General features: G+C 38.9%; 1 protein-coding gene across 1 annotated transcript; it reads right to left on the bottom strand.

Annotated features, from left to right (window-relative positions):
• Positions 1-5,047: 5,047 nt before the first annotated feature.
• LOC133124542 (rab-like protein 3) lies at positions 5,048-12,053 on the bottom strand. Its single transcript, XM_061235830.1, has 8 exons — positions 11,955-12,053; positions 11,417-11,508; positions 9,897-10,026; positions 9,586-9,700; positions 8,582-8,732; positions 7,792-7,863; positions 7,192-7,230; positions 5,048-7,034 (listed from the first exon to the last, which is right to left on the bottom strand). Exons 1-8 carry the CDS (start codon positions 11,998-12,000, stop codon positions 6,981-6,983), a joined length of 699 nt encoding a protein of 232 aa, XP_061091814.1. The 5' UTR covers positions 12,001-12,053; the 3' UTR covers positions 5,048-6,980.
• Between the last annotated feature and the right edge of the window lie 38 nt (positions 12,054-12,091).

The raw sequence follows: 12,091 nt of genomic DNA, 5'->3' as shown, positions 1-12,091 counted from the left end.
TCATTTTCTATTTTTCTTCTGATGACTTTCATGTCTGCAGGGAATCATATTTTAGAAGATTGTTCAGTAGAAATAAAACTGATTTATAAATGATTACAAAATAAAGTTTACAGCGATAACAATGATCACATCAAAGTAAACAGTATTACATCAGATTTTTGTAGGTTGCCTGTCTGGTTGGTAATATTTCATCATTGACTTGTGTTGGTAAGTCGTTGGCAAAAAAAGGTTATAGTCATATTAAAATATTCAGTTAGTTGTCTACATTTCTAACAAAATCACTTAAGGCCCATTTCAGATCTAAATTTAAGCATATGCTTATTTTTTATATATATATATCCATATATAAATATATTTTGCACCAGATGCAGATGACAAGACTTTCATTACCGACATGCTTATCTTTGATAATGGTAAAGTAATTGGTCAGTCATTTTTAGTCTTAAGAAATACACTTACTACATTTTTATGCATTTGTCAAAACTGACGTATAGATGATGAACAATAATGTGGATTGATTTGAAAATAATTCACAAAATTGCTTGGATTTCTTCCTCCCCATAATGAGACTGTCATATCATGATAAAAAATAAAATAAAATAAAAAAACATGGTTTAGAACATTTATTTAAAATGAAAAAAACTTTAAATAACAATTTATAAAACCAAGAGCTATTACACTCTTGGCATTATGGCATACCTTTCTGTAATAGGCTACACATACAAGTGTTATATATTAAAAAGAACAATGAGCTACCTGCAGTTAAGATAATGTCCCCCACACCTGTGGGGCTGAGAAGTCAGTATGAAAACAAGGCTCAATTCATGTGCCCACGTTGTGTTGCTGTGTGTCGTGTCATCAGCAGGTTTCCATCTTGCATTACGGTGAAAGGAAAGTTGCCACACCGCTGACCTGGGGGAGGGTAGATTAATTTCCAGCTCCATCTGCATTGGCGTGAAAGGGGATGTTATCTTAGCTAATTTGTTATCTGAAGTTATATTATGATCTCTCTCTCTCACTCATCTGTGTATCCAGCCTCGGGCACTGCTGATAATTAAGATACAGCCATTGTTTCTGTGTCCCTCACCCAGTAGAGGAGCTGCAAATATTTTTTGGTAAAAAAAAAAAAAAGACTTGTGATCCAGTTTTTAATTTCAATATTCTGAGTTGATCGCTCATTTTCTCTATTTTAAATTTTTTATCAAAATCATGACACCACTATGCAAGTACTAGAATGCTCATGGAATTCATTTAATGCAACTAAAACCAGATATTTACGCGTGTGTGTGTGTGTGTGTGTGTGTGTGTGTATATATATATATATATATATATATATATATATATATATATATATATATATATACATACATTTTTCATTGAATACAACAATGTCTCTGTAAAATTTAATCTTTTGGAAAATTACTATTTGGAAATCTCAAATGTGTTCTTTTATAGTAACACACAAAAAAATAAAAACATATATAATAAAGTCTAGGGTGCCTAAGACTTCTGCACAGTACTGTATATATATATATACCAGTGGAGGCTCCTCCATAGAGGTGGAGGAGGCCTGGCCTCCCCAATAATTTGAGAGAAGAGAGAGATTTAAAAAAAACAATAAATATATTTATTTTATTTATTTATTTTAACAAAAAACATATTTTTTATTTTTTATATTCATATTATTTTAGTTTTGTTCATAAATCTAAATTTTCCCATGGCTAAAACCCAATATTGCAATTGTAAAGCAAGAGGCCAGATTTCCCTATCAGTTTGTATTAAGGGAGGCCAGGCCTCCCCTAGGAAATTAGCTTTTCATAGAAGTCAATGTAATGCATTTTTTTTCATGCCAATATGTGATTGGCCAGATCACTGAAAATGGGTGAGCAACGGAGGCCTGGCCTCACCATGCATTGTGTCCAGGGCTGAAAGATTGACATTTTGTTCGTCCAATCACATGCTACTGGTTCATTTGGAATCAACTATCCTTTCCTTTCCTATTCAACACAGAAGCCATTTTGAGAATTCGCTAGTCACTTCAGTCAAACAAACACTCGCCATAGTGGCTACGAGTGTCCTATCAACTTGTGCTTTTCAGGAAATTTAGAGAACACCCCTGGTTATCATCCATGGAGTTTATAGCTCATTTGGCCAAACACTTTTGCTTAAAACTACCTCGGAAGTCGGCGAGATTCTAGCGCAATTTGAGATCTTGGGCTGGAGATATGCAGATTCCAGATACTAGGGAGTGAGAATGACATTCAATAGGTCATGTTAGACACCATTTGGGATTTATTGAACAGTTTTATTTTTAATGTAGTCCATTTCGTTTTATTACAAGTCAATTTAATAATCTTCCATATCAAATTACTGAATTGTTGCTCTGTGAGGAAATTCACTCTAAATACGAATAGAGTGCTGCCCTCTAGTGGATAACGTTAACGTTGGATAAAGCCAACTGGAACCATATTTTTACATATTTTATATTAAATATATTGAATAAAACTACATATGATAAAGAAAGTGTTATCTTATCTTTTTTATATGCTAAACTTGATTAAATTGGTGATTACATGTTGAAGCTGTAGAAGAATGAAAAATGTAAGCTAAACAAAATTGTTTTTAACTACATAATTAAAATTCCTGCCTTTTACACATGTTCACTTGGCATTTATATTACATCCAAATGTCATTTCTCAGCTTAATTATCAGGCAGGCTCATAGACTTACAGCAATGTCATTTCTTCAGGAAGGCACAAGGCTAAGCTCTGCACAATGAATTTCATCAGCCAGAACTTTCTGACTGTAGCTTACACTCCAAATAGTATGCCTTTGGCCAGCACAAAGACAGATAAGAGAACAGGGAACATTCCATCGCGAGTGAAGTGAGCAAGCGGAAAAAAATGGCCTCCTCAATTCTGGAAGTCACCAGCCTCCACTGATATATACAGTATATATACATAATGCATAAAAGCAGAATGGGGAAGAAATGTGATTTGACTTTGACCATGGAATGATTGTTGGTGGCATGATGGTTTGAGTATCTCAGAAACTGCTGATCTCCTGGGATTTTCATGCACAACAATCTTTGCAGAGAATGGTGTGAAAAACAAAAAACATCCAGTGAGCAGCAGTTCTGCCGGCAAAAATGTGTTGTTAGTGAGAGAGGGAGAAGGGCCAGACTGGTCAAAGCTGACAGGAAGGTGACAGTAATGCAAATAACCACACATTACAATAGTGGTATGCAGAAGAGCATCTCTGAACACACAAATTGATAGGCTACAGCAGCAGAAGACATAAGTCTAAAACATAAGTCCAATAAATACCTATTAAAATGTGCTTACTGAGTGTATATGCTAACACTGTATGTGTATACATATACAGTGGTGTGAAAAAGTGTTTGCCCCCTTCCTGATTTCTTATTTTTTTGCATGTTTGTCACACTTAAATGTTTCAGATCATCAAACAAATTTAAATATTAGTCAAAGACAACACAAGTAAACACAAAATGCAGTTTTTAAATGAAGGTTTTTATCATTAAGGGAGAAAAAAATCCAAACCTACATGGCCCTGTGTGAAAAAGTGATTGCCCCCTAAACCTAATAACTGGTTGGGCCACCCTTAGCAGCAACAACTGCAATCAAGCGTTTGCGATAACTTGCAATGAGTCTCTTACAGCGCTGTGGAGGAATTTTGGCCCACTCATCTTTGCAGAATTGTTGTAATTCAGCCACATTGGAGGGTTTTCGAGCATGAACCGCCTTTTTAAGGTCATGCCACAGCATCTCAATAGGATTCTGGTCAGGGCTTTGACTAGGCCACTCCAAAGTCTTCATTTTGTTTTTCTTCAGCCATTCAGAGGTGGACTTGCTGGTGTGTTTTGGATCATTGTCCTGCTGCAGAACCCAAGTTCGTTTCAGCTTGAGGTCACGAACAGATGGCCGGACATTCTCCTTCAGGATTTTTTGGTAGACAGCAGAATTCATGGTTCCATTTATCACAGCAAGTCTTCCAGGTCCTGAAGCAACAAAACAGCCCCAGACCATCACACTACCACCACCATATTTTACTGTTGGTATGATGTTCTTTTTCTGAAATGCGGTGTTACTTTTACGCCAGATGTAATGGGACACACACCTTCCAAAAAGTTCAACTTTTGTCTCGTCAGACCACAGAGTATTTTCCCAAAAGTCTTGGGGATCAAGATGTTTTCTGGCAAAATTGAGACGAGCCTTAATGTTCTTTTTTCTCAGCAGTGGTTTTCGTCTTGGAACTCTGCCATGCAGGCCATTTTTGCCCAGTCTATTTCTTATGGTGGAGTCATGAACACTGACCTTAACTGAGGCAAGTGAGGCCTGCAGTTCTTTGGATGTTGTTGTGGGGTCTTTTGTGACCTCTTGGATGAGTCATCGCTGCGCTCTTGGGGTAATTTTGGTCGGCCGGCCACTCCTGGGAAGGTTCACCACTGTTCCATGTTTTCGCCATTTGTGGATAATGGCTCTCACTGTGGTTTGCTGGAGTCCCAAAGCTTTAGAAATGGCTTCATAACCTTTTCCAGACTGATAGATCTCAATTACTTTCTTTCTCATTTGTTCCTGAATTTCTTTAGATCTCGGCATGATGTCTAGCTTTTGAGGATCATTTGGTCTACTTCACTTTGTCAGGCAGGTCCTATTTAAGTGATTTCTAGATTGAGAACAGGTATGGCAGTAATCAGGCCTGGGTGTGGCTAGAGAAATTGAACTCAGGTTTGATAAACCACAGTTAAGTTATGTTTTAACAGGGGGGGCAATCACTTTTCCACACAGGGCCATGTAGGTTTGGATTTTTTTTCTCCCTTAATAATAAAAACCTTAAAAACTGCATTTTGTGTTTACTTGTGTTGTCTTTGACTAATATTTAAATTTGTTTGATGATCTGAAACATTTAAGTGTGACAAACATGCAAAAAAGTAAGAAATCAGGAAGGGGGCAAACACTTTTTCACATCACTGTATGTGTATATATATATATATATATATATATATATATATATATATATACACACCAAACCTAATTCTTAATATGAAACTAAAAATATTATATTATTTGTATATTATCTATGCACAATAAACATAATATAAACACTACAACTATTTCCAAACTCTCAATAAATAAATGAAAAACAATTAGCAGCTTTAAAGCAGCAGAAATACACTCAATCAATTTGGATGATTCAATGTCTAAAGATAAGTCAATTCACCCCAATGTATGACTTGCTTGTGTAACAGGGAAAGCCAGGTACTCAGATGTGTTTAATTGCCTCCTTAATGCAGGTATAAGAGAGCACCTTGTCTTTCCTCTAGTCTTTTGATCCCCCTATTGCCGTTTATCAACATGCGGACCAAAGTTGTGGTGAAAGTGAAAGTCAAAGAAGCCATTATGAGAAACAAGCATAAAATGGTAAGAGACATCGGCCAAACCTTAAGCTTACCAAAATCAACTGTTTGGAACATAATTAAGAAGAAAGAGATCACTGGTGAGCTTACAAATTGTAAAGGGAACGGCAGGCAAATCCCTAAACACCTGTCCAACAGATCAGAAGCACTCTTCTGATCAGGTGTGAATTTGTCAATAACCCCTGTCCTCAGAAGACTTCATGAACAGAAATACAGAGACTACACTGCAAGATGCAAACCACTAGTTAGCCGCAGAAACAGAATAGCATGTTACAGTTTGCCAAGAAGTACTTAAAAGAGCAACCGCAGTTCTGGAAAAATGTCTTGTGGACAGATGAGATGAAGGTTAACTTACATCAGAGTGAAGGCAAAAGCTAAGTATGGAGGACAGAAGGAACTGCCCAAGATCCCCCCACCCCCTCATCTGTGAAACATGGTGGTGGGGGTGTTATGGACTGGGCATGTATGGCTGCTGAAGGTACTGGCTCACTTGTCTTCATTGATGATATAACTGCTGATGGTAGTAGCAGAATGAATTCTAAAGTGTATTGACACATCCGATCTGCTCAACTTCAAGTGAATGCCTCAAAACTCATTGGCCGGTGGTTCATTGTCCAGCAAGACAACACCAAGTCAATCACCCAATATTGACTCAATTGAGCATGTCTTTCATATGCTGAAGAGAACTTAATGGGACCCAAAACAAACATGCGCTAAAGATGGCTGAAATACAGGCCTGGCAGAGCATCTCCAGAAAAGACACCCAGCATCCATCAATCAAAGACTTCAAGCAGTCATTACATGCAAAGGATATGCAACAAATACTAAACATGTCTACTTTCATTACATAACATTGCTGTATCACAAACATTATGGTGCCCTAAAATGGAGGGACTTTGTATAAACACTGCCGTAATTGCTACATGGTGAAACCAAATTGAGCGACATTGGCTGAGGAGGTAACCGCAGTTGTCTGACAGTAGGAGGGCTGCCGGTTTCAATCCCGCCCGCGGTGTGTCAAAGTGTCCCTGAGCAAGATACCTAACCCCCTCTATAAATGCAGACCAGTTACCATCAAATTCTGGAGTACAGAGGCAAATAAATAAATGATTTGCAGCTTCTCCTGTTCCGAGCATCTTCTGTCAGTGCTTCAAAGGTAGATAACACCAGGCCTGCAGCTATTCTTTCACTTCCTGCGATAACAGAAATGTGGTTTACATCAGACACCAAGTGCCCTGCTTGCCAGACTGACAGGCATTGTGCAAGCGAGCACAGTATGGGGGGCTGTGTGCAATGTAGGTCTCTGGAGAGCCAAAGCATGCATGCATTTCTGACAGTCTTCAGTTGTCACTCATGAGTCTATACACATATAAAATGCCAAGAATGTTAATGATTTAGCCGATTCAATTAAAAGTTGACGGGTTGTGGCTGATGCCCGTCACTTGAAGATGAGCTCCATCTGAAATGTGAAATCTTAAATGTGAAATCTAAAATATGAAATGTGAAATGTGAAATCGTGTGCACATCTCTGCCTGGCCCAATCTCAGTCATAATGGAGGCTCTTGAAGTTGAAACGCTTCCGGTCTGAATAGCCAGCCTGTAGGGAAACAGAAAGAGCTTCATGTTCAAAACCAGAAAAAAAACTAAAACAACTTGCAGAATCTTCTCTGGTAGTGCTGAATCAGTCATGTGAATTCAGTCATGTGAATTTTGAAAGCTCAACGCCTGATCCAGCCAGGGCATTTCAAACTTACCTGGCTGCTATCTTTCGTGAAGTATCGCTTCTCAATGACCTGAAATGCAGGACACGGGCTCTTTCATCACTGCATGTGGAAGCAACTACAAGTAATTTCACAGTACTGTGCAAAATATGTTTTTCAATACAGTCCCCTCCGAAAGTATTGGAGCAGCAAGGCCAATTATTTTTGAAATACACTGAAGACATCTGGGGTTGACACACAACAAGGGCTGATCTGCTTCAGGATATTCTTCTGCTCTAATTCACTTAATTGGCTCAATCATATCAATTGTATGAGCACCAGCTTCAGCCGCAGGCTGCGAGTGTAGCCAAACTATTTTACCGTGTTCAGGTACAGCAGTTTATAGAGCTATTAGAAATCTCAAACTAAAGTAAGTGGTTGGGACAAAAACCAGTACACATACCAGTCCTCCAGGGCACCCCCTGGTTAGTACACACAGACTAGTGAAAGCAATTGCAGTGACCTTGGTTCTGCTACGATTTTAACATGGGCAACTATCTAAGCCTTGACAGCAAGGGGTAATGGCTTCTTTTGTCCATCCTTCGAGCAGCACATCGGCATGCACAATGTTGGTGGGCTAGCCCCCTATCTCACCTTGTCAAAGAACCTGCTCAGCTTCACTGCATTCGAAGAGCCTGCTGCCAGGTAGCGGGGGTTGGTGCAGTCCTGTAAACAACAGCGGAAAACAGCTGGAATCCAGATGCCACAGAGTGCTGCAGTTTTGATAGGAGAGACTCCTTGGTGTGCTAATGTGTGTGTGTAACAGGCACATTACCCAGAATGACTGCTCAGTTACTGTCAGGATAGTCAGGAGAGGATTGTCTCCTGCTTGGTCTAATCAACCATACGTCATTCTGGATAAGAGCGTCTGCCAAATGCCAATAATGTAATGTAATGTAATAACATAACATAATGATAAGAACAGTCCATTCAGCCCACCATTCTCAGTCCATTCACTTGTCCAACAATACACCATCCTTGAATTGAGACACAACCGTTTTTGACACTTTGGCACCCCCTTGTGTCAAAAAAGAATAACAGAATGTTTTCCATTAGCATTGGCCGTAGTATTGCCTTGGCAAACGTGTTGGCAGTGCACCAGAGCTGGGTTAAATACGTAACATTGTTTTGGATTCAAATACATTTCTATACTTTACTGAGCTTGTCTGGTGTATTGGAACATATGACAGATTCTCAAAAAGTGCGAACTCCACCTTCTGGTCCTCGTAGTTGGCGCAACTGCACCAGGTAAGATCAGTGGGTCCCCTGGGAAGCGCATGAGTTCTGGGTTTGAGATGACAGTGCAGACATGGCACTGCGGGAGGGGTTTAGGGGAGGGACAGGGGCGTCTCAAAGCAGACCATGGGCGGATGGACACACGCACCAGGTTTATCTCTTCAGCGTTGAAGTCCTCTGACAGGAAGGCGGTGCGCGCCAGTACGTCGCTGCGCTTGTTCTCTGGGATGTGGTCGAACTTGGTCCCGATCACCAGAAGGGGGAGCAGGTTATCAGCAAACTGCTCCCTGTCATAATCCCTGGGGAAGCATAGCAAAGTTGCTTTAACTTATACAGTGATGTGAAAAAGTTACCTTAACTGAAAGAAACAGTGATGTGAAAAAGTTGCCTTGGCTTATACAGTGATGTGTAAAAGCTGCCTTAGCTTATACAGAGATGTGAAAATGTTGCATTAGCTAATGCAGTGATGTGAAAAAGTTACCTTAACTCATACAGAGATGTGAAAAAACTGCCTTCGCTTATCCAGCGATGTGAAAAAGTTGCATTAGCTAATACAGTGATGTGAAAAAGTTACCTTAACTTATACAGAGATGTGAAAAAGAAAAGCAGCAATTACAAATAAAATTTATGTGTGTTATAGGGCTGCACGATGTATCATATTAATCGCCATCAGGATATGGACATGCAAGATAATCACAGAGTAGAAGACTGCTTGAACTGTGATGAATAGTCTTCACAGGCAAGACCCAAGGCTAAAACCAAGAGTATACATTCAGAACTATTTATTGTTTAACCAATCAACACATCTGGGCAACAAGAAACACCGGTCAGTCGCATGTTCCAATACTTTTGCTCACCTAAAAATTGGGTGGCCTGATACAAAAGGTAATATGTTCCAAGTTGTTTAACAACTCTAGATAAACATACCAGGAAATAAAAGCCGATATTGGGATTTGTCATCTCATGTACATATTTTGACCTCAATCTCAATTATCTTCAGTGTATAGCAAAAACAATGGAACAAAGGACCTTGCTGTTCCAATACTTTTGGTGGGGACTGTATAATATGATCTCATAAGATCTAGGTAGGTATCAAACAGTTACTGAAATGTGAGAGCTTTACTTCCTGTAGGTAAATACCGAGACACATACCCATTTGTGATGATAACTCCTGTGGGGGAAGAGTCTTTATTGAAGGCTTCCAATGACCAACGGTATAAATTCTGTGAAGATTTCTTGTTTGTTAAATCATGGACCAGTATGATGCCTGGCGGGGGGGGGGGGGCAATATTACAATTTAGAGGAAAACATCTTGTATATGGCATACATTCTGTCAGATCAGCCATACATAAAAAAAAAGTTTTCATTAATACAAACAAAACACTGTCATAAAAATGCTATAATTAATATTGCCAGGCATCGATGCCATAGTGAAGGGGAAAACCTGCTCCATTCCTCCTTACCATTGACGGAGCTGTAGAAAACTGCTCTGGTACTCTTTGCACAGCTGGTACCTCCCACAGATCCTCCAACATCCCACAATTCAATGTAGTAGGTCTTCTCTTCTGGAGTTCCCTCTTTGTAGTCATGTATCTGCCAAATAATGATTCTGTGAGTGTATGATTCACAGTGTAGTTTGCTGTCACTTCAAAACTCAAAGCTAACATCTTCATAACAAACTGTAAAAATGCATGTGATTAATAGAGCTATTAGTTACAGTTACATGGCTTTGGTTTCAAATATCGACCATAATACCACAATTCAAATATCACAATAGCTTGTTACCTCAGTTCTATACTCTAGTGAAACAGGAAGTGATGGAATGACACAATATAGTTCCTTTAGACTGAGATTACTAAATTCAATTACATTTCATTGCCAATTTCACTTTGTTTGATTTTATTTAGAATAATTGTTAGGGGTGCCAATCATTTTGGCACCTGTAATTTTTGTAATAAATGAGATTACTAAGTAAAAAACATTGAAACATGAGAGTAAATGTATTGAAATAAAAGCATGTAGTTTTCCCATATGTTGAACACAAAAATAGATCATTCTCCAGGTTGTGTATTTGATACAGCCTTTTTTCTCCAATAATTCTGGAGCCCCGGAGGGCCATAGAGTCAGCAGGTTTTTGTTTTACGTCTTAAAATCATTGATTCAGATCCAATTATGTGAAGATAGATGAACTGCTTTCTTTTATCAATTAGTTGCAGAGTAACACCAAAAACCTAGCAGACCCTGTAGCTCTCTAGGATTAGGAATGGGAACCTTTGTATTAGGACAAATGGGACAAAATAAACACTGTGGGCTGAAGCTTTATTAGGTAGACCTGTACACCAGCTTGCTAATGCAAACATTTAATCAAGCAATCATGTGGCAGCAACTAAATGCATACAAGCATGCGGACATGGTCAAGAGGTTCAGCTGTTTTTCAGACCAAATGTCAGAATGGGGAAAAAAATCTGATCTAAGTGACTTTGACCATGGAATGATTGTTGGTGTTAATGAGAGAGGTCAGAGGAGAAGGGCCAGGCTGGTCAAAGCTTAGAGGAAGCTGACAGTAACAAAAATAACCACACATTACAACAGTGGTATGAGGAGGAGCATCTCTGAACACAAAACACGTCAAACCTCTAAGTGGAGAGGCTACAGCAGCAGAAGTCAAAAAAATAAGTCTAATAAATACCTAATAAACTGCTCACTGAGTGTATGCTTATTTGCATGCAATTCAGATGAAATACTTTGCTTTAGGCCGAAAAATAAGTGTCACATCTTGGATTTAAACATGTAGCTTGTCAAACACATTATGCCACACATAACTTCCAGTGCAGATGCAGAAGAAACAGTGGTTTGAAATTCACATAGTCCTACTTACATAACGACAGAGGACACACATTCTATAACAGAAAACCTATTTCAGTGACATGGATGATAGTCACCTTCATAAAATGAAGCCAACTAAATGGTAGTGGTTCCTTACCCGCACATCCACAGAACAGCCTACTGTCCAGGAGGGGTTCACCAGTACTTGATTCTGACACAGTAAATGAACCAGAGACGACTTCCCAACCCCTATAAGATTAGTATAAATCACTATGGTTATCTTTCGGGAGGGTGGAGTTGTACAGCAGCAAGAAAAACGCAACTTCCACACTATTACAATATATTGCATACATTTGGCAGATGCGCTTATCCAGTGACGTACAATAAAGTGCAAATCATAACCAAGTGCGCTGAAAACCCTAGAGGGAAGTACAGTTCCTACTCTAGTGCTAGAGTGGTCACATAGATAAAAACTTGAATGCTTGTAGAACTGACCAAGAAGTAGCAATACCACAGAACACTAAGGATAGTAAAATAATGATATGCAAACGTTGCAAATGCAATCTATGCTAACATCCAAATATACAACGTATACTAACGCTATTTTTGCAGTGTTACACTGACAAAATGAGTTATTCCGACAGCTCTTTGCAAACGGCTTTTTCAATCAAATAGCACGCTGGCAAACCACTGACCTGAATCACCCAAAACCAGGACCTTCACTCTGTCAAGAGAAGCCATTTTAACTAAGATGACAACATTTTTATTTATTTATTTTTCGTCTTGAAATATTGTCCCGGAAGTAAATAATGAACACGTGTCAGCCTTCAAC

This window comes from Conger conger, chromosome 3 (assembly GCF_963514075.1).
Source record: "Conger conger chromosome 3, fConCon1.1, whole genome shotgun sequence".
NCBI classification, from domain to species: domain Eukaryota; kingdom Metazoa; phylum Chordata; class Actinopteri; order Anguilliformes; family Congridae; genus Conger; species Conger conger.
Note: the sequence above shows the minus strand (reverse complement) of the source record. Positions and strands in the feature narration are given on the sequence as shown.